This window comes from Pistacia vera, unplaced genomic scaffold, assembly GCF_008641045.1.
Source record: "Pistacia vera cultivar Batoury unplaced genomic scaffold, PisVer_v2 Contig218, whole genome shotgun sequence".
Taxonomy (NCBI): domain Eukaryota; kingdom Viridiplantae; phylum Streptophyta; class Magnoliopsida; order Sapindales; family Anacardiaceae; genus Pistacia; species Pistacia vera.
The window spans coordinates 84,549-108,746 of NW_022196022.1; the positions used below are offsets into that span (position 1 = coordinate 84,549).

General features: G+C 43.7%; 1 protein-coding gene across 1 annotated transcript in view; it reads left to right on the forward strand.

The window, feature by feature from the left end:
• The first annotated feature begins 251 nt into the window (after positions 1-251).
• Positions 252-24,198, forward strand: part of LOC116130270 (mitogen-activated protein kinase kinase kinase 18) — a 33,180-nt gene continuing 9,233 nt past the window's right edge. Inside the window, exon 1 of the mRNA XM_031416025.1 lies at positions 252-1,184. Coding sequence (XP_031271885.1) covers positions 429-1,184 — 756 coding nt within the window. The 5' untranslated portion in view covers positions 252-428. The remainder of the gene's footprint in view (positions 1,185-24,198) is intronic.

The window sequence follows — 24,198 nt, forward strand, 5'->3', positions numbered from 1 at the left end:
TAAATTACCAACCAACCTATCACAGACAAGGACCAACTTTGCACGTTTAAAAACTCTGATCTAACTTGATCAACGGCTTAGATTAGTCCCACATGGCCTTGGATAAGGATAAAACCCAGTATCCTTTCCCCACTATCTCTTCTACGTCAACACCTGACAAACCAGTTTTAGCCTCAGAAATATATTTTCACTGTTGCACCGAACAGTTTTCTTTCTTCTGTTCCCCTGAATTATCCATTTATATAATAAAAAAGTCCACGTCACACCCTCCAACTAGACAACCAGAACTAAATATTCCGTTTCTTCAACTTCATACACGTATATATATAGCATATACCGTTTTGGGCCCTGAAAAAGTGAACAACAACACATACTTTCTCAGTTTCTCTTAACAAACTTTTAGAACTTAGAGAGGCAGCAAAATCAAAATGGTTTCTTGGGTTAGAGGCAAGTGCGTAGGCAGAGGTTCGTTTGGTACTGTGAATATAGCCGTCGACAGATTAAACGGCCACGTTTTTGCGGTGAAGTCAGTTGATCGGAACGCCTGTCATCCGACTCAAATCGACAGTTTAGAGAACGAAATCAGAATTCTTCGTTCACTTTCTTCCCCTTACGTTGTCAAGTATCTCGGTGACGACGTATCATACGAGTCTCCAACGACGTCGTTCAGAAACCTCCACTTGGAGTACTTACCCTGTGGCACAGTTGCTGCTGCTGACGTGGCGACCTACGTGGACGAGAAGATTTTACGGTCACACGCCTACTGTATAGTCTCCGCGTTGAGGTACTTGCATTCTCGGAACATCGTTCACTGTGATGTTAAAGGAAAGAACATTCTCGTTGGTCCGATTTCAAGTTCGTGTAAACTCGCCGATTTCGGCTCTTCCAAGGAGATTGACAACTCTGGTGGTCTCGTTTTGCCACGTGGAAGTCCACTGTGGATGGCGCCGGAGGTGGTTCGAGGAGAGTACCAGGGACCGGAGAGTGATGTCTGGTCTCTGGGCTGCACAATTATCGAGATGGTAACTGGAAGGCCAGCGTGGGAGGATTTCGGTGCCGATACTCTGACTCGAATCGGGTTCTCTAAGGAGTTGCCGGTTTTTCCGGTTCAGATATCGGAATTGGGTCGTGATTTCGTTGAGAAGTGCTTAAGAAGGGAGCCAAGTGAGCGGTGGAGCTGTAATAAATAACACAAGAAGAAATATAGTCTGTTTTTCTCCTCTCAAGTCTTTATTTTCTACACATACAACATGATCTAACACTGACATTCAACGTACCTCTTATGTTGTAATTCTTGCATATTATGGTTCCATGAATTACTAATAGTAACAGTGGATTAGGTTTTGCATTATAAACAGTAAAACTACTTTCAAACATTTCTTTTGTTCTTTGTGTTTTGTGTTTTGTGTTTAGTCGTTGTTCATATATAATCGTTTTGTCCTATAGTTGATCCATCAAGACTACGCAAACATACTGTTGAAAGTCAAGCTGTTAACTGTGTTTATTTAATTGTTTTGTTTCCTTATTATGTATTAGCTAGTGTATCTTTTTTTTTAAGAGTTTTTTATTTTCTTAATTATTTTTTTCCTTTTACAAGAAGATTGAATTCCTAATTGTCAAATCTTCTTGATTTATTTTTATTTTTTCCTTTAAGAGATATTAATTTCCAGAATTGTCTTATTCTTGTTACCTATTTATTTGTCTTCTTTATTCAATAAAATAACACAAGAAGAAATAGAGTCTATTTTTTCTCCTTCTTCAAGTCTTTATTTTCTTAATTATTCATTTCATTTTACAAGAAGATGAATTCCTAATAGCCAAATCTTTTTGATTTATTTTTATTTTTTTCCTTTAAGAGAGATTCCTTTCTGGAATTGTCTCACCTTTATTACCTATTTATTTATCTTCTTTATTCAATAAAGAAATAGAGTCTGTTTTTTCTCCTTCTTCAAGTCTTTATTTTCTTAATTATTCTTTTCATTTTACAAGAAGATTGAATTCCTAATTGCCAAATCTTCTTGATTTATTTTTATTTTTTCCTTTAAGAGAGATTCATTTCCGGATTATCTTATTCTTGTTACCTATTTATTTGTCATTCTTTTCCTTTTACAAGAAGATGAATTCTTAATAGCCAAATCTTCTTGATTTATTTTTATTTTTTTCCNTATTAAACACCTTAAACCATTTATCATAATTCAATACTATGAATCATCGTCTTTTTTAAATTGAAAAAGGAGAATAAATAAATAAGTAAATCACAAAAAAGTTTGTTATCTGTTTTTTCTCAAACTGTCTTTGTATTTGACTAGAATGAGGCAATTATATACGTTCAGCCTTTTGGGTCATCAAAGATAGTGCCTCTTTCCAACTTGCTTCAAACAATCTTTCACTATATATTAAGGGACAACAACAACGCAATTTTGCCAAAATATCTTCTAAATTCCACCCCAACTAACATCTACGATCACTAAACAAATTAATGTATATAACTACGATAAAGATTGGTTCACAACCCAATCTTCAAAATTTTCTCTCACAATCTTTAACGTGATAGCTCACAATCAAACAGGTGAGACCAATTATTAGACAAACAAGACCTATTGTGAGTTGATTAGTTACTACGTTAGGGTTGTAAAAGAAAGTTTGTGAGATCGGGTTGTAAGTATAATATTGACCTTATAACTACGATATGTTTATTTGATTACCAATATGGTTGTACCTCTAGACTTTTATTAATTTCATCGTTATTGTCGAATATATTTGAATTTTTATAAAAATAAAATAAAATGAGGACATACTAACACAATATGTAACATACAAGACTTGACAATAATTAATAATAGTTTGATAAAAAATTTGTCATTAGTGAAAGAAAAAGGGCAAAATTTGGTGAGCTTCGTATCGTCTGCCAACAAACACAAATTCAAAACTAATTTTACGAACATCAAGAGATTCCCTGAAAGATTATTCATTATTGGTGTAATGTAATGTTGGTCCATGTTTATGAGAGAAAGGCGTGAAGCAGGCTATTTAACATTGAATCTAATTGAGAGGAGGATCCTTCTTCGGACATGAAAATCTTCAACTAGAATTTGCCAACTAATCGCTTCTACTTTGTCTTGTGCTTTAACTGAACTATTTAATCTTGGTGATAGTTCAGTTTGGCTTATCTGCAACATGCATTGAAGCTACCCACTAATGACTGAACTACTTACTTGATTAATTTATTATATAAAGTTATAATATTGACTTGACTCTCTGCCTTGCTCACACACCTACCAAACTGGAGCTAAGCTGTCTGGAAATTCCAGGGCACATCCAGCTTCATCTTCACACGCACGTGTTTGTTTCCTATTAGATTGAATTTTATTATACGCTTATCTTCAACACGTCCAATTTATAACATATTAAAACGGGAAGGATCGAGGAAATTGCATTCTCGGGACATCGTTCACTGTAATGTTAAAGGAAAGAACATTCTCGTTGGTTCGATTTCAAGTTCATGTAAACTCACCGAATTTGGCTCTTCGAAGGAGATTGACAACTCTGGTGGTCTTATAGTTTGGATGCTCTAAAGCAAATCCTACGTCCACTGTTATTGTATTAATAAGAGAGAGTGATCAGGTCATATTTAGCAAGTTGAGTTACAATTTAGAGAGAGAGAGAGAGCTATTTCAGTGTAAAATCAGCTAACCCCCTTAAATGAGAAGGAAGTCCTCTATTTATAGAGGGAAAGTTCAAGGTAATGATTATGAAAGCTGCAAGTGGGTAGGTGCCGTGCTAATCCTTTCTTTGTGTCCCATTGATCACCTGCTTGAGGGATTTCCTCGATTAAAGCAGGGCTTTGACACGTGGGTGATCTCTAGCCGCTTGCTGGCCTGAAACTCACCTGCTGCACTGACAGGAGCCATGCCACTTGCGCTAGGCACGACGTGGCGGCACCTAGACGGGCAGACGGTGCATAACCCTTCTGAACTCTGACCATCCTTACTGACGAGGCTCCACATTAGCCCTGCTTTTTCCGACATAACAGAAATCCCCTAGTTTTTAATGTTTAAAAATCGAACCTTGAGAACTTCATAATTATGCCATGATTTGATATATCCAAATGACGCCTGGTGGAGCCGACCTGGCTATAAAGAGGTCGCAGAACATTTTTCTACGAGCGACCTGAGATGGTCTTCTTCCGCGAAGTTGACGACCTGAATTACACCTTACTTAGTGCTGTATCAATGCACCTCTTATCTTAACCGAGGTCCACGACCTGATTACACTTGGCATATTTTTGCTGGAGGCAAGGAATCACATCGCTTTGCAACCAACATGCGACGAAGAATGTTCTTTTCCAATGACCTCTTCAGATGTTATCCGTTGTGCTTGACAGCTAATCCATTAATGAAGTATCCTTTATTCTAACAAACGTGTCTTGTGCACAAAAAGTGCCAGCCATGCGCATTAAATGCAAGACATGCTGAAACGACATTCCTTATCACAGCATTAAATGCGGATGGGAGCACATTTAATGCGGAGGAGAGAATCGAGCCGTCGCTCGATTATTTCAACGGAGAGACGCGATGATTGAATTTCTCGAAGCGTGGCAGTTACTCCTTCTCACCGATTGATGACACTTGGTGGCGATCAATGGCGAGAGATGCATTCTGCCCAAACGTCAATTAGCTTCGGGAAAATCAATCGCCATTTCCTCCACTATAATACCCCAGGCTCGCCTTAAGCAATTTCATAAACACTCATACTTTCAGAAAAAGCCAAAAGCTCTCACGAGATCATATTTTCAATCCTTCAAGTTGGTGCGCACTTTTTGTTAACAGTAAGAAGTTCGACCCCCACAGCCAAAAAGGTAAGGAAGATCCTTTCATTGCTTTCCTTTTTTTGTTTCGTGGACAACTTAACCAGGCGATAATGGTGGGTGTTTATGGCTAGAATTTTGTAAGGAATAGGTTTTCAGGGTATGAACCATTGGGGGTGGTCTCCAAGGGTATTTTAGGATTTTTGGAAGATACATTAGGGTTTTGTTCTTTTACATCATCGTACAAAATTCTGTACGAATACTAAGTAATCTGTATGTGTCCCCTTTTTTTAGACCGTAGAAGAGATGGACCCTACAGAGACTAGAACAAATGAGGGGACGAGCTTGAAAACGCAAGGCACCCTAGTGGGTCCTGCGCAAGAGATTCTATCAGTGGCTAGCCGAGAGGAAATACAGAAGGCAGTAGACCAATACGCACTTAGTGTAGACATCTACCGGTACAGGTTGCATATAGCTCAGAATCCGCCAGAGGGAATGGTTGCGATCTCTGAAGCTATATTCAAAAGCGAAGCACTAATTCCCTTCCATCCCTTTATTAGGCCGATCCTCGATCACTTCGGGGTCGCACCTTTACAGCTGACGCCTAACGCATATATGATAGTCGTGACTATGTATATCACGTGCATCGAGTACGGCCTCGGCCAACTAACTGCGTTGGAGCTCGCTTGCTCATACTATTTAAAAAAGAGCAAGGACAAAGATTCTTACTACCTCTTGAAGCGATCCACGATCGAGGGAGGCATATTCAATTACCCCAGTAATGTCGGGGCATACGAGACTAAGTTTTTCTTTTTCCATTACGATGACATCTGCCGCTTTAGGGAGCCGAGTAGGTCTTCCCTTTTCGTACTTTGTGAATTTTTTCTTTTCTTTTTGGGATTTACTTTCTAACGATCTTTGTTTTCTCTTTGCAGGAAACAAGTCGACCAGGTTGACAGATCTCTCTGACTTCAACCAAATAGTTTCATTAAGTAACCTGCCAGATCACTGTGGCGACGTGAAACTGCTTGTGACAACCGCCAATTTGAGGAAGTACGACTTCTTGAATTCTAAAGTGACTTTGGAACCCTTACTTCGTAAGTGTCCGTAGCCTTTTCAAATTTTTGCTTTTGCATGTAGCGAACTCTTTTACTAACAGTACCTGCATGCAGCGAATATGCCGCCCAAAGTGCCAAGGTCGTTGAGAGAGAGGGGGTTCGTTTTCCCCTGGGTAGGTGCCAGGGAACCAACCGAGAAAGGCCTTAGCGACACCCCTATCGAAGGAGCGCGGGTGGGGGCGCAACCACCCACCAAACGATAGGTATAACCTTCTCAGCCTACGACCGCATGCCCAAAGCAGAAGACCATAGGCCAAAAGTCCAAGAAAAAAAGGGTGCTACAGCCTGATGAATCAGAGTCTGAGCTAAAAGGCTTGGGGGTACAGCCTGGGAGGTTGCAACCTTATTAAGCTCTTCACTCGGGAGGGAGCTCGAGGTGCGTGACCGAGGTTACACTGGTCCGTTTGTGCAAGGGACAAAGGGAGGCCGCGACTTCTAGGAGGAGAGAAGGCAAAGGGCTGGCTAGCAAGGTGACCTCTACTTCAAGAGCTGACACACTAATGTTGGACTCTATGGGTCAACTTTCGGAGCACCTGCAGCCGGTGGTGTTCACCCTTTTGGAGTGCCAACTTTCCAAAGTCTTTGAAGAGCTCGTGGCCTCCAATCTTGCGGACCTGATGATTAGGGCGGTTCAAATGCAAAGCCAGGTAAGACGGTTGGTCCTTGTCGAGGACTTTCCAATACTTTACTCTTTTCAAGGTGACAGTCTAATGCTTGCTTATTTCACTATGCAGTCTTTGCTCGCCATGCACCTGGCCCAACAAAAGATCCAACTGGAAGCTGTCGGGGGACTCTTCGAGTTGAAGGAAGAGAACACGCAGCTGAGGCACAACTTAGTAGCTGCAAAAGAAGAGCTAGGCCTGAACATCGTTCAGACGAACCAGTACATGTCGGAGAGGAACTATACTCTTCACACGGTGAACTTCAAGAAGGCCGAGCTAGAGAAGAGGGGAGAGGAGCTTAAACAGCTTCAAAAGATAGTGGCCAAGCTCACCAAAGAGGCTAGGGAGAAAGAGCTGGAGTTGCGAGCGAACTCCAAGCGGGCCTTGCGGGCAGAGGAAGAGAGAGCTCGGTTGTGGGAAACTTCTGAGAAGCAAAGGAGGGCACTCGAGGCAGACCTCGAATTATCCCAAGGGCGAGTCGCTTCATTAATCGAAGAGATGAAGCGACAAGAATTGGAAATTGAGAGGAAAGCTGTTGACTGGTCGATTCAGTCCATTTATGCCCTTCGGCCAAAGAACCTAACCATGGACCTCACCGACCTTCCGGAGGATTACCAGAGGATCCTTGCCTCTATGGCGAGAGCCGATGATGAGGAGAACGGTCTAGGGCCTCACCTGGAAGAGGATCAACCGGAGGAGTACGTCCCGGAGGACCCGACAGCTGATCAAGTGGTCGGCGACCAACCTGGAGATACCGAGGTCGTACCTTTAAGGCCTAGGGACGAAGACCAGTGATCGCTTCTACCTTTATTTTTCTAACAACCTTGCTTTTGATTGCCCTTGCATATTCTCTTGTATTTAGAAATTTATGAATAAAATGAACATTTTCTAAATTATTTGTGAGCATTTATAATCTTTTGTACTTCACAAACATTACATATACGAACAAGAAGATAAAAACAATGCGAGGAACAAAATCATACATTTATACAAGATCAATTTGACTTTAAAAGCGATCTTAATTACAAAGCTTTCAAGGGAATTTTTGCGGGGAATTTAAAAGAGTGAGTTTGGAATTACTGATAATAGGGGTGCTCAGCATTCCAAGCTCGCGATACTTCAGAACCATTGAGTCTTTTGAGGTGATAAGTCCCTAGTCGTATCACCTTAACGATGCGGTATGGACCCTCCCAATTCGATTCCAATACTCTCGTGCTTGGTTCCCTTGTACCGAGAGTGACTTCTTTTAGAACCAGATCGCCGACCTGAAAGTCTCTTCTCCTGACTTTAGAGTCGAATAATCTTTTCGCACGCTGTTTGTAGGCTGCTATCCTTAACCAAGCTTTGCTGCAGTGTTCTTCAACTAAGTCCAGACTTGCACGCAAAAGTGTTTCATTGTCTGTTTCATTAAACAGGTCCCTCCAAAGTGAACCAGCCCCCACTTCCATTGGGATCATAGCCTTGCAACCATATGCTAGCAAGAAAAACGTTTCTGAAGTAGAGGTTCTCGGAGTTGTCCTGTATGGCTATAGGACTTTTGGGAGGCCGTTGACCCAATTTCCCTTGGCAGTGATAAGCTTAGCTTTCAGAGTATGCGTGATGGTTTTGTTGAAAACTTCAACCTGGCCATTGGCTTGCAGTCTTGCGACTGAGGTGAACTTTTAGTGGATCCCCAACTCATCACAAAACTACTTAAATTCCTCGTTGTTAAACTACTTCGCATTATCAGAGATGAGTGTATGAGGAATTCCGTAGAGATATACAATATTTTTGAAGATGAAGTCTTTGAGCTTCTTGGTAGTGATCGCAGCCAAGGGTTCAGTTTCAACCCATTTGGTGAAATAATCCACCGCGACCACAACATACTTGACCTTTCCTTTTCTAGTTGGCATGGGTCCAATAAGATCAATTCCCCACATGGAGAATGGTTAGACACTGGTCATAATTATCAGCTAGTGGGAAGGAGCTCGCAGTACGTTCGTAAACCGCTGGCACTTGTCACATTTTTTTACAAAGTTAAAGGTGTCTTCTTGAAGCAGGGGCTAGTAGTACCCTTGACGAACAACTTTGTTAGCGAGGGATCGCGCGGTGGTGTGATTACTGCAGATCCCTTCATGTATCTCTCTCATGATATAGTCTACTTCCTCGTCGGTTACACATCAAAGGAGAGGGGCATTAAACCCTCGCTTGTACAACTGATCTCCTATGAGTGTGTAACAAGAAGCTCTGGTTTGCAGGATTCTTGCTTCACTCTTTTCATTGGGCAAGGTCCCATCTTGGAGATACTGAATAATTGGGGTCATCTAGGAAACTGATTTGGTTGTAACCACAGTCTGTTTGAGCGAGCTGATACTCAGGATCTCTACGTACCGAATAGGAAAACTTTTTGGCGCATCCGAGTCTAGCGACGAGGCTATTCTTGCCAAGGTATCCGTGACAGAATTACTGTCTCTAGGAATCTGCGTGATCATGAAGTGCTTAAAAGACTCAAGTGCGACCTTAGCTTTCTTCAGATAACTGATCATGTTTTTTTCCTTGGCTTGATACTCTCCCAAATATGATTAACAACCAGTATGGAGTCGCTGTGAATACTTATCGCGGCTGACCCTATTTCTTTTGCCAACCGCAGACCAGCGAGTAGTGCTTCATACTCGGCCTCGTTGTTGGTAGCTTTGAACCCAAATCGAAGAATATTGTGGATACAAGTCCCCTCGGGACTAAGGAGGAGAAGACCTGCCCTGACCATTTTCCTGCTCGAGTATCCATTGATATAGAGGCTCCAGGTCGACAGATTCTGAATAGTTTCATGGGTGACTTCGCTGGACTGTTGCTCGGATTCCTAAATCGGTTGGTGTGAAAACTCCGAAATGAAATCGGCAACAGCCTGCCCTTTAATGGTTGCTTTCGGTCTGTACTGCAGGTCGAACTGACTTAGTTCCATTGCCCACTTGAGCAACTTACCCGAAGCCTCTAGCTTTTGGAAGACTTGCTTGGGCGGGTAGTTGGTCAATAGATGGATAGTGTGGGCATGGAAATAAGGTCGCAACTTTCTGAGGTGACCAGAAGGGCATAAGCTAATCGCTCTATTTCTGGATACCATATTTCGGCGTCCAGCAAATGCTTGCTCGCATAATATACCGGCCATTGGACTCTGTTTTCTTCCCAAATCAGAGCTGCACTGACCGCATGCTGAGAGACGGATAGATACAGGAGAAGAATTTCTTGAGGGAGCGGCTTGGACATGAGAGGTGGCTTTCCAACTTTCTGATGCTTTAGAAAGCCTGTTCAGTCCAAAATCCACTCGAACTTCTTGTTGGCCTTGAGTATATTGAAAAATGGCAAGCAGTGATCTGTTGCGCTTGATATGAAGTGACTAAGAGCCGCTATTCGCCCATTAAGACTCTGAACCTGTTTTCGGTTGGTTAGGCTCCTCATATCAAGGAGAGCTTGAATCTTTTCGGGGTTAATTTCTATTCCCCTCTGGTTAATCATATACCCCAAGAATTTTCCCAAGGATACTTCGAACAAACACTTCAGGGGATTGAGCTTCATTCTGTACCCTCGAAGTATACCGAACATCTCAGCGAGATGTTCTATGTGATCTGAAGCGACATGCGATTTGACCAGCATGTCATCAACATAGACTTCCACTGATTTTTCGATTTGCTTAAAGAACATTCGGTTAACCAGCCGCTGGTAAGTCGCCTCAACGTTTTTTAGGTTGAAGGGCAAAACCTTATAGCAATATAGCCCCTAATCTGTTACAAATGAGGTATGCTCTTCGTTCGGTGCGTACATCAGAATCTAATTGTATCCCAATTAGGCATCCATAAAACTCAACAGCTCGTGTCCGGAGGTGGTATCGACGAGCTGATTGATTCTTGGCAAGGGAAAGTTGTCATTCGGACAAGCCTTGTTGAGGTCGGTGAAGTCAATGTAGGTCCACCATTTACGGGTAGGCTTCTTTAATAAGACTGGGTTGGCAACCCAACTCGGGTAAATTGCCTCCCAGATGGACCTGTTCAAGAGCAGGTTGTCTACCTCGACTTTTAAGGCGGCATACCGCTCGGGGTCCATTGCTTTCTTCTTTTGGCGTATCGGCCTGACTGCACTATCAATATTCAAGGCATGACATATAACATTTGGGCTGATCCCAACCATGTCAACATGAGTCCATGCGAATACGTCAACATTTACCCTGAGGAAGCTTGTCAGGTCGCTGGCGAGCTGAGGGCTGAGATTACTCCCGATCCTCAACACTCGGGTCGGCTCACTTTGATCGACCGATACCTCGGATAGGTCCTTGTCCGGCCTACTGTGAGGGCATTCCTGGATGTAAGGATCCATGTCATCCTCAATCGGGCCAGGCTGTGGCTCGATTCTGCTGATCGTCATTGCCTGCTTAGGGATGCCAACTGGTGCTCCCTTTCCCTTGCACGCCATCTGAATTGCCCTTACATAGCAGTTGCGAGATGCGCGTTGAGATCCACTTACTTTTCCTATCCCCGTCGGGATGGTACTCACCTCTCTTGTCATAATTACTTAGCCTGCAGGTCTTGTGTTCGAGAGGTAGGGAAGGCGAAAGAAACCCACTTGCAGCGGTGGGGATATTCCTATGAGTGGGCCGCATGGGAAAGCCCCTTGCCCGACGGCCCAAGGGTGGGGTAGTTGAGGGATAGCCCATGGTCCCACAATAAAAGGAATATCCCCACCCCTACAAGTGAGTTTCTTTCACCTTCCCTACCTCTTGAACACAAGACTTGTAGGCTAAGTACCTCTCTTGTCATAAGTACTTAGCCTGCAGGTCTTATGTTCGAGAGGTGGGGAAGGCGAAAGAAACCCACTTGCAGGGGTGGGGATATTCCTATGAGTGGGCCGCATGGGAAAGCCCCTTGCCCGACGGCCCAAGGGCGGGGTAGTTGAGGGATAGCCCATGGTCCCACAATAAAAAGGTGCAGATAGTATATTGAGGTGACTGTCTTGAAGTTTCGTAGTAGAGGTCGTCCCAAGATGCCAAGGACAGTCTACTACTAAAAACTTAGTCATTTTGGTAAGCTCGTTGGTTTCTCCCAATGTGACCTGAAGCGAGATCATCCCCTTGGGAATCAAATGATCGCCAGTGAAACTGTACAAAGGGATAGAGGCATGCTTTAGATCTGCCTCGTCCAGTTTCATCTTCTCGAAAGCTCGCTGAAATAAGATATTCACGGCGCTTCTATTGTCCACCAGTATCTTGTGGACTTCGCACCGACCTATTTCAGGAGTGATGACGAGAGCATCCTCATGGGGATGATGCAATTGCACTGCGTCTTTACGAAGAAGGTGATTTCCTCCTCTCTGCGAACCTTGGCGGGTCGCGGCGTCGTGCTCATAACACTTATGGGGTCATGACGGGCTTCCCGAGCATACATTTCCTAGGCATCTCGAGATTTCCCCGCGAGGTATAGTCCTCCAAAGATGATCCCCACACTGTAGAGACCTTTGCGACCACGATGCCTCTTCCCTGGTTTCTCTTGATTTTTCTCCTGAACAGGAGCTGAGTCATCAACATACTCTTTGAAGTGCCCATGTTTAATGAGGTCCTCAATTGCTTGCTTAAGGGCCTGACACGCATCAGTGTGGTGCCCATTATCCCAATGATAATGACAATATTTTTTATTATTTCTGGCTGAGATGGGATCCTTCATGGGCTCGGGCTTTCCGAGCAAAATGGCCTCCTCTGATTTATCCAGAATAACCGATACTGAGGCATTCAGAGGAGTGTATTGACTCTTTTCGTGATCATGACGAGGAATTGGGGCATAAGATTTCTTGGGCTCGTACCGCTGCTTCTTTTCTATTCACTGATCATCATTAGCCCATCTGCGATCAGCCCTTCTATTCTCCCCCCGGTTGGGAGCACTGCCCGACGGACCAGGGTCATGGCGACTAAGAGCTGCCACAGAACTTTCGATCTAGAGGTACTTTTCAGTAAGGTTATATAAGCTAGTGAGGGAAACATCATCCTCAGATTGTAGTTCCTTCCATAAGTCTTTCTACGGGCGAACTCCCGTAACGATGAGAGTCCGAACAGACTCTTTAGGAGTATGAGCCACTTTTGTGGAGCTCCCTGTGGAACTTGTCTATATAAGATTTGAGGGGTTCACTTCTCTCCTGCCGTATATTGCTCAGATAGCTTAGCGGCATTGATAACTTCCTGTTCGCCTAGAAGCGCCTCAGAAATGTCGAGCTCATTTAAGGCCATGACCGACCGATCCTGCTGGAAGTGACCTGAACCAACGCTTGACATGGGCAGTAAGGGTTACAGCCAAGCAACGACATTTTGCCAAGTCAGAGACTTGGTGGAGTTCCATGAGGTTGTTGAACTCGTATGAATGATCTTGCGGATCGGAATTCCCATCGAATGCTCGCATGTCGAGTATTCTGAATCTCGATGGAAGAGGAGAAGCTAACACTGCCGAAGAAAAGGGAGACGCCTCTACGACCTACCCTTGCTCATTCTATTGAGCCTTAAGCTGATCCAAAACTCGCTGTAGTTCCTCAATCTGAGGCAGCAAAGCTACCTGGGGATCACTTTCCACAACGTCGGTTCAACCCTCACAGTTGCGGTTAAGGAAAGACCGTAAATCAAACTGTTCCTCACCTCAGCCGGAAGCTCTGGCCAATCTCGGCACACACTGGCTAGAGCCGTGTGATTGCATCGTATGATTCGGAGAGTCTTCCCGACCTCCGCAGTGGTACCAACTGACCCATAGAGGATGAGAATCCCTTACACGGTGACGACCGAAGTCATCATTTTGGTAATATTGGGAATCTCCCCGCCTTGCACCTTTATGGGAGTGCCCGTGCGTCGTGGTGCGAGACGACTCATGCTTCGACATATCTCCGAGTCGCAATGCTACGGTTAATCTACCCGGGGCGCGATCGGTGTTCGCTAGTCCCTCGGAGCCTTTGGGTTCGCTATGCGCCACTTGCTTTCCCTTTCTCTGAGGCACTGTAGTGCGCGTGGTATGGGCTTTCGCCCTTTTCAGTGATTTCACGCGTCCTACAGGTGTTTTTGGCGGTGGCACATTCGAGTGGCATGACCCGATCCACTCGGTCTAGCCTTTAACAGACCGTTTGAAGAGTATTATTAAACCTCTCCAGGTAACTCATGACGGTTGGGTCAAACCGCGAGCTTGAAGGAATATCCCCTGTGATATTCTGCTGGACTGGTGGCATTTCGGGAGAAGTGTCCTCCTAGATCTGGGGGATTTCTTCATTGCCATGATTGGTTTGCTTAGATTCGAAACAGCTAGCCATTGGCTATTATGAGACCGATTAGTCAGAGATTTTTCTTATGAAGAGTAGGTACTAAATCAGGCCCTCCTTCTAGCGCCAAACTGTTAATGTTTGATTTTGACACCAACTACTTGCACGTGTAAAATGCTAAAATGACTTAGAAGTCGCATGTGATATGAAGGGATTGAATCAAATAAAAGGTGAAGAGCAATATTAATAGAGGGAAAGTTCAAGGTAATGATTATGAAAGCTGCAAGCGGGTAGGTGTTGTGCAAATCCTTTCTTTGCATCCCATTGATCACCTATGCGAGGGATTTCCTTGATTAAAGTAGGGCTTTGACACGTGGGCGATCTCCAGCCGCTTGCTGGCCTAGCACTCACCTGTTGCACTGACAGGAGTCATGCCACTTGTGCTAGGCGTGACGTGGCCGCACCTAGACGGTGCAAAACCCTTCTTAACTTTGACCATCCTTTACTGACAAGGCTCCACGTCAGCCCTACTTTTTTCCGGCATAACGCCGGTTTTTTCGATTCAGTTATCAGAATTGGGTCATGATTTCGTTGAGAGGTGCTTAAGAAGGGAGCCAAGTGAGCGGTGGAGCTGTGATCAGCTCTTACAACATCCGTTTTTACCATCTATAAATAATACAGTCACGGTCACTGAGTCATCTCCGCGTTGCGTGCTCGATTGGGTCAACTCGAAGTTCCAAGAAGACGAAGACGATTCGGATTGTGAGAATTTCGAAAGTTCAGCCAGGGAAAGGATCGGTAAATTGGCTAGTTCATTAGGGGCAAACTGGGAATCAGACGGTTGGGTGGCGGCAAGAGATTACGAGGACGAAGAAGTAAAAGAGGGAACAAGGAGGGAATATTCGAATGTTACGAACACTGAAGCAGGGACAAGTTCGGTATTTGACATAGGGGCAAACTCGAAAATTGAAAATATTGGTGGCTCTGAGTTTGGGTGCGGTGTTGGATGTCTGAGCTGTCATAGCGAGTGGCAAAAAGTTGAATTAGCGGTGGAGAGTCCAGAGACGGGCACATACAGAATGTGTAATTTATTATTATTATTATGCTTCAACTGTTTGAGAATATTCAGAAATATTTTATTGATATTATATATTATTATTTTTTATATTCTTTATACATGTGAATGGAATGGAACCAATTCAATTTCGTGTTTACAGCGTTGTTCTTGCTTTACAAGGGATTGAACCGTGTTGTTTTTCAATTGCTTAATTCCGAAGAGTTTATACGAAGAACCTGGAATTGGCACCTTTAAGATGTAACCCCAATGAAATTGAAGATAACAGATTCTGATTGGGTTGGAATTGCTCATGTTTCCAACCTCACCATAATTTATTTATATATAAAAATGGAAAGAAACTGAGGGTGTTTTAAATTTAGTACCGCCTCATCTACTTAATACCAACGGCATCATGTGTTGCATATAATTGTCACTATCATTTAACTTAATATATATATATATATATATTCACTAATTCCCTTCAATCCCTTTATTAGGTCGATCCTAGATCACTTCGAGGGCGCACCTTACAGCTGACGCCTAACACATATATGATAGCGTGGCTATGTATACTCATGCGCGAGTACCCTCGGCCAGCTGACTGCGCTAGAGCTCACTTGCTCGTACTATTTAAAAGAGCAAGGACAAGATTCTTACTACTCTCGAAGGATCCACGATGATGAGGCAATTCAATTCCCCAGTAATATCGGGCATACGAACCAAGTTTTTCTTTTTCATTACAATGGCATCTGCCACTTTAGGGAGCGAGTAGGTCTTCCCTTTTTGTACTAATGATTTTTCTTTTCTTTTTGGGATTTACTTTCTAACGATCTTTCTGTCTCTTCGCAGGAAACAAGTCAACCAGGTTGACAGATCTCTCTGACTTCAACCGAATAGTTCATTCGGTAACCTGCCAGATCACTGTCATGGTGTGAAACTGCTCGTGACAACCGCCAATTTGAGAAAGTACAGCTTTTTCAATTCTGAAGCGACTTTGGAACCTTTACTTCGTAAGTGTTCGCAGTCTTTTCAAATTTTTCTTTAGCATGTAACGAACTCTTTTACTAATAGTCTAATAGTACTTCTGCGCGAATATGTCGCCCAAAGTGCCAAGTCTTAGGAGAGGGGGTTCATTTTTCCCTGGGTCGGCGCCATGGAACCAGCCAAGGCAGGCCCAACGACACCCCTACGAAGAGCACAGGTGGGGGGTACACCACCACCGAACAACCATAGAACCTTCTCAGCATGCGGCTACACCCAAGTAAAGACCATGGCCAAAAGTCCAGAAAAAAGGGTGTTGTAGCCAGGAATCAGAGTCTCTAGAGGCTTGGGGGTACAGCTTGAGGTTGCAGCCTTATCAGCTTTTCGCTGGGGAAGCTCGAGACTCGGACCGAGGTTACACTGGTCCGTCCACCAGGGGACAAAGGGAGGTCACGGCTTCTGGAGGAGAGAAGGCAAAGGGCCTGTTGGCGAGGTGCCTCTCTTCAGAAGCTATGCACCAATGTTGGACTCTATGGTCAACTTCGGAGCACCTACAGCCGGTGTTGTTCACCCTTTTGGAGTGCCAACTTGCCAAAGTCTTTGAAGAGCTCGTGCCTCTAACCTTGGGACCTGATGATTAGGGCGTTTTAAATGCAAAGCTAGGTAAGACGGTTTTTCCTCGTAGAGGACTTTCCAACACTTTACCTTTACAAGGTGACAGTCTAATGCTTGCTTATTTCACTATACTCTTTGCTCGTCATGCACCTGGCCCAACAAAAGATCCAACTGGAAGCTGTCGGAATTTTTCAGCTGAAGAGAGAACACGCAGCTGAGGCACAACTTAGCAGCTGAAAGAGAGTCGGGCCTGAACATCGTTCAGACGAACCATACATGTTGGAGAGGAACTCTGCTCTTCACATGGTGGACTTCCAGAAGGCTGAGCTGGAGAAGAGGAAGAAGCTTAAACAGCTTCAAAGATAGTGGCCAGGCTCACCAAAGAGGCTGGGGAAAAGAGCTGGAGCTGCGAGGAACTCCACCGGCCTTGCGGGCGGAGGAAGAGAGAGCTCGTTGTGGGAAACTTCTGAGAAGCAGAGGAGGGCACTCGAGGTGACCTCGAATTATCCCTGGGGCGATATAACCGAAGAGATGAAGCGCAAAATTGGAAATTGAGAGGAAAGCTGCTGCTAGTCGATTCAGTCCATTTATGCCCTTAGCCACGAACTCGATCATGGACCTCACCGACCTTCCGAATGATTACCAGAGGATCCTTCCTCCATGGCGAGAGCGATGATGAGGAGAAATCTAGGACCTCACCAGAAGAGATCAACCGGAGGATAGTTTAGAGACCTGCAGCTAACCAGGTGGTTGGCGACCAACTTGGAGATACCGAGGTCGCACCTTCAGGGCCTGGACGAAGACAGTGATCGCTTTGCCTTTATTTTTCTCACAACCTTGCTTTTCACTGCCCTTCATATTCACTTGTATTTAGAAATTTATGAATAAAATGAATATTTCTAAATTATTTGTGAGCATTATAATCTTGTACTTCACAAACATTACATATGCGAACAGGGATAAAAACAATGCGAGAACAAAATCATACATTTATACAGATGAATTTGCTTTAAAAACGATCTTAATTACAAAGTTTTCAAGGAATTTTCGGGAATTAAAAGAGCGATCGGAATTACTGATAATGGGCAAGTGCTCAGCATTCCAAGCTCGCGTATTTCGAGCCATTGAGATTTTTGAGTGATAAGTCCCGGTCGTATCACCATAGTGATGCGGTATGGCCCCCCCAGTTCAGTCCCAAACTCCCGCGCTCGGTTCCCTGTACAGAGAGGACTCTTTGAACTAGGTCACCGACCTGAAAGTCTTTCTCCAACTTTAGAGTCAAGAATCTTTTCACCCGCTGGTAGGCTATTATCCTTAACGAGCTTTGTTGCGTGTTCTTAACTAAGTCCAGACTTACGCAAAAGTGTTCATTGTCAGTTTCATTGAAAGGTCCCGCCGAAGTACCAGCCCCCACTTCCATTAGGATCATAGCCTCGTAGCAATATGCTAGCGAGAAAGGCGTTTCTGACGTAGGTTCTCGGAGTTGTCCTTATGCCATAGGACTTTTGGGAGGCCATCGACCCAATTTCCTTGGTAGTGCAAGCTTAGCTTTCAGGTATGCTGATGGTTTGTTGAAGCTTCAACTCTGGCCATGGCTTGCGGTCTTGCGACTGAGGTAACTTTTTATGATACTCAGCTCATCAAAAATGCTTAATTCTCGTTATCAAATGTTTTCTCATTATTAGAGATGATGTATCGGAATTCCATAGCGGCATACTATATTTTGAAGACGAAGTCCTTGAGCTTCTTGGTAGTGATCGCAAGGGTTCAGCTTCCCACTTAGTGAAATAATCCACCTGCGACCACAGCATACTTACTCCTCCTTTCAGCTGGCATGGGTCCAATAAGATCAATTCCTCACATGGAGATGGTAGGGTGTGGTCATGGTTATCAGCTGGGGGAAAGAGCTCGCTGTACATTCATGACCGCTGGCACTTGTCACACTTTTTTACAAAGTTAAAGGTGTCTTCTTGAAGCAGGGGCATAGTACCCTTACGACAACTTTGTTAGTGAGGGATCGTGGACGATGTGATACCACAGATCCTTCATGTATTCTCTCTCATGATATAGCTGCTTTCCTCGTCGTTACACATAGAGAAGGGGCATTAAACCCTCATTGTACAACTGATCTCCTATGAGTGTGTAACAGCAGCTCTGGTTTCGCAGGATTCTTGCTTCATCTTGTCATTAGGCAAGGTCCCATCTGGAGATACTGAATAATTGGATCATCTAGAATGATTTGGTTGTGACCACGGTCTGTTAGGTGAGCTGATACTGAGATCTCTATGTACAAACAGGAATACTTTTTGGCGCATTCGAGTCACGACTAGGCTTTCTTGCCAAGGCATCCGCGACAGAATTATTGCCTCTAGAATCTGGTGATCGTGAAGTGCTTAAAAGACTCAAGCACGACCTTGGCTTTTCTTCAAATAACTGATCATGCTTTCTTCCTTGGCTTGATACTCTCCCAAAATCTTATTAACAACTAGCATGGAGTCGTTGTGAATACTGATCACGGTTGACCCTTTCTTTTGCAACAAGACCAGCAAGTAGTGCTTCATACTGCCTCGTTGTTGGTAGCTTTGAACCCAAACCGAAGAATACTGATGCAGTCCCCTCGGGACTAAGGAGGACAAAACCTGCCCGAACCTTTCCTGTTCGAGGATCCATCGACAGAGCTCAGGTTGAATTCTGAATAGTTTCCTAGGTGACTTCGCTGACTTGCTTGGATTCCGAATCGGTTGGTGGAAAACTCCGAAATGAAATCGGAAAGCCTGCCCTTTAATGGTTTCTTTGGTCTGTACTACATATTGAACTGACTTAGTTTCTCGTCTACTTGAGCAACTTACCCGAACCCTAACTTTGGAGGACTTGCTTAGCGGATAGTTGGTCACTACATGGATAGTGTGGCATGGAAATAAGGTCGCAACTTTCTGGAGGCGACTAGCAGGGCATAGCTAATCGCTCCATTTTTGGAAACCGATTTCGGTGTCCAGCAAACGCCTGCTCCATAATATACTGGTCATTGGGCTCTGTTTTCTCCCATCAGAGTTGCGTTGACTGCTCTGAGAGACGGATAGATACAGGAGAAGAATTTCTTAAGAGAGCGGCTTGGACAGAGAAGTGGCTTTCTGAATGCTCTTTTATGCTCTGGAAAGCCTTTTCACAGTCCGAAATCTACTCAACTTCTTGTTGCCCTGAGTATATGAAAAATGGCAAGCAGTCAATCTGTTGTTCTTGATATGAAGCGACTAAGAGCCGCTATTCACCAATTAAGACTCTGAACCTGTTTTCGGTTTTGGGCTCTCATATCAAGGAGAGCTTGAAGCTTTTCGGATTAATTTCTATTCCCCTAGTTAACCATATACCCCAAAATTTTCCGTGATACTTCAAATAAACCTTCAGGGTTTAGCTTCATTCTGTACCTTCTGAGATACCAAACATTTCAGCGAGATGTGCTATGTGATCTGAAGCGACATGCGATTTGGCCAGCATGTCATCAACATAGACTTCCACTATTTTTTGATCTGCTTGGAAACATTCGGTTAACCTCAGCCTTGGTAATTCACCCACATTTTTTAGGACTAAGGGCATAACCTTATAGCAATATAGCCTCCATTTGTAATATGAGTCCATGCAAATACGTCATTTTCCCTGAGGAAGCTTGTCAGGTCGTTGGCAAGTGAGGCTGAGATTACTCCTGATCCTCAACACTCGGGTCGACTCGCTTTGATCGATCGATACTCGGATAGGTCCTCGATCGACCCACTGTGAAGGCATTCCAGGATGTGAGGATCCATGTCATCCTCAACTGGTCAGGCTATGGCTCGATCCTGCTGATCGCCATTGCCTGCTCAATGATGTCAACTGGTGCTCCCTTTCCCTTGCACGCCATGCTCACCCCTCACATAGCAGTTGCGAGATGCACATTGAGATTCACTTACTTTCCTATCCCCGTCGGGTAGGGAACTTCATCTTCAGATGGTATTTGAGGTGATTGCCTTGAAGTTTCATAGTAGATGTCGTCCCAAGATGCCATTGAAAGCGGAAGGACGGTCTAATCTAAAAACTTAGTCATTTTGGTCAGCTCGTTGGTTTCTCCCAACGTGACCTGGCGAGATCATCCCCTTTGGAATCAAATGATCGCCAGTGAAACCATACAGAGGATAAAGGCAGGCTTCAGATCTGCCTCGTCTAGTTTCATCTTCTCAAGGCTCGCTGAAATAAGATTTCACGGTGCTTTCATTGTCTGCCAATATCCCGTGGACTTCGTAACGACCTATTTCAATGTGATGACGAGAGCATCCTCATGGGGATGATGCAATCACACCACGTCTTCTTGAAGAAGGTGATTTCCTCTCTCTGCGAACCGGTGGGTCACACGTCGGGCCCATGCACTTATGGGTCATGACGCTTCCCGAGCATACCTTTCCTAGGCACCTCAAGAGTTCCTCGCGAAGTGTTATCCTCCAAAGATGATCCCCGCACTGTAGAGACCTTTGCGATCACGACGCCTCTTCCCTGTTCCTCTCGTTTTTTCTCCCGAACAAGACTGAGTCATCAACATACTCTTTGAAGTGCCCTATTTAATGAGTCCTCAATTGCTTTCTTGAGGGCCCGACACTCATCAGTGGTGCCCATTACCGATGATAACTTATACTTTTTATTATTTCTGGCTGGAGAGGAGATCCTTTATGGGCTCAGGCTATCTGAGCAAAACCCTCCTCTAATTTATCCAGAATACCGATACCGAGGCATTCAGAGGAGTGTATTGACTCTTGTCGCGATTGTGCGAGGAACTGGGGCATAAGATTTCTTGGCTCGTACCGCTGCTTCTTTTCTGTTCGCTGATCATCATTAGCCCATCTACGATCAGCCCTCCTATTCTCCCCCAGTTGGGAGCACTGCCCGGCAGACCAGGGTCATGGCGACTAAGAGCTGCCATAAACTTTCGATACGGAGGTATTTTTCAGTAAAGTTGTAGAAGCGAGTGAGGGAAACATCATCCTCAGATTGCAGTTCCTTCCATAAGTCTGTCTGCAGGCGAACTCCCACAATGATAGAGTCCACAGACTTTTCAGGAGTATGAGCCACTTTATGGAGCTCCTTGTGGAACTTGTCTATATAAGATTGGAGGGGTTCACCCCTTTCTGCCGTTATTGCTCAGTAGCTTAGTGGCATTGAGACTTCATGTTCACCTAGAGTGCCTCAGAATGTCAGCTCATTTAAGGCCATGAGCGCACCAATCCTGTTGGAAGTGACTTGAACCAACACTTGGCATGGGCGGTAAGGGTTACTAATTCAATACAACGAATCATTGTCTTTTTTGAATTGAAGAGGGAGAATAAATAAATAAGTAAATCACAAAAAAGTTTGTTATCTTTTTTTCTCAACTGTCTTTGTATTTGACTAGAATAAGGCAATTATATAGGTTCAATTAACGGCCTTTTGGGTCATCAAAGATAGTGCCTCTTTCCAACTTGCTTCAAACAATCTTTCACTATATATTAAGGGACAACAACGACGTTCAACTTGCAATTTTGCCAAAATATCTTCTAAATTCCACCCCAACTAATATAATCTACCATCACTAATCAAATTAATGTATATAACTACAATAAAGATTGGCTCACAATCGAGTAGGTGGGATAAATTGTTAGACAGAAATGACCGAGTTGATCAGTTACCAGGTTGGAGTTATGAGAGAAAGTTTGTGAGATTTAGTTGTAAGTGTAGTATTGACCCTATAACTAGGGTATGTTTATTTGATTATCAATATAATTGTATATCTAAACTTCTATTAATTTCATCGTTATTGTCGAATATATTTGAATTTTTATAAAAATAAAACAAAATGAGGACATACTAACACAATATGTAACATACAAGAGTTGACAATAATTAATAATAGTTTGATAAAAAATTTGTCATTAGTGAAAGAAAAAGGGTAAAATTTGGTGAGCTTTTTATCATCTGCCAACAAACACAAATTTAAAACTAATTTTACGAACATCAAGAGATTATTCATTATTGGTGTAATGTAATGTTTGTCCATGTTTATGAGAGAAAGACACGAAAATCTTAAACTAGAATTTGCCAACTAATCGCTTCTACTTCTTGTCTTGTGCTTTAACTGAACTATTTAATCTTGATGATAGTTCAGTTTGGCTTATCTGCAACATGCATTGAATTTGAAGCTACCCACTAATGACTGAACTACTTAAATTAGTTCCTTTCTTGACTAATTTATTATAAAGTTATAATATTGACTTGACTCTCTGCCTTGCTCACATTCCTACCAAACTGGAGCTAAGCTGTCAGGAAATTCCAGGGCACATCCAGCTTCATCTTCACACGCACGTGTTTGTTTCCTATTAGATTGAATTTTATTATACGCTTATCTTCAACACGGCCAATTTTTAACATATTTAAAAGGGAAGGATCGAGGAAATTGCATTCTCGGAACATCGTTCACTGTGATGTTAAAGGAAAGAACATTCTCGTTGGTCCGATTTCAAGTTCGTGTAAACTCGCCCATTTTGGCTCGTCAAAGGAGATTGGCAACTCTGGTGGTCTCGTTTGGCCACGTGGAAGTCCACTGTGGATGGCATCGAAGGTGGTTCGAGGAGAATACCAGGGACCGAAGAGTGATGTCTGGTCTCTGGGCTACATAATTATCGAGATGGTAATTGGAAGGCTAGCATGGGAGGATTTCGGTGTCGATACACTGACTCGAATCGGGTTCTCTAAGGAGTTGATGCTTGATTTTGACACCAACTACTCGCACGTCTAAAATGCTAAAATGACTTAGAAGTCACACGTGATATGAGGGGATTAAATCAAATAAAAGGTGAAGAGCAATATTTAAAGTGGTTCGGATGCTCTAAAGTAAATCATACGTCCACTGTTATTGTATTAATAAGAGAGAGTGATCAGGTCACATTCAATGAGCTGAGTTACAGTTTAGAGAGAGAGAGAGAGAGAGAGAGAGAGCTATTTCAGCGTAAAATCAGCTAACCCCCTTAAATGAGAGGGAAGTTCTCTATTTATAGAGGGAAAATTCAAGGTAATGATTATGAAAGCTGCAAGTGGGTAGGTGCCGTACAAATCATTTCTTTGCGTCCCATTGATCACCTGCTCGAGGGATTTCCTCGATTAAAGCAGGGCTTTGACACGTGGGCGATCTCTAGCCGCTTACTAGCCTGGCACTCACCTGCTGCACTAACATGAGCCATGCCACTTGCGCTAGGCGTGACGTGGCCGCACCTGGACAGGCAGACGGCACAGAACCCTTCTGAACTCTAACAATCCTTTACTGACGAGGCTCCACATCAGCCCTACTTTTTTCCGGCATAACAGAAGTCTCCCAGTTTTTAAGGTTTAAGGATCGAACCTTGAGAACTTCATAATTATGCCATGATTTGACATATCCAAATGATGCCTGATTGAGCCAACTTGACTACAAGGAGGTTGCAGAACATTTTTATACGAGCGACCTGAGATGGTCTTCTTCCGCGAAGTCGACGACTTATATTAGACTCTATTCAGTGTCGTATCAATGCACCTCTTCAAGAGATTCTGTCAGTGGCTACCTGAGAGGAAATACAAAAGGCAGTAGACCAATATGCACTTAGTGCAGACGTCTACTAGTGCAAGTTGCATATAACTCAGAATTCACCAGAGGGAATGGTTGCGATCTCTGAAGCT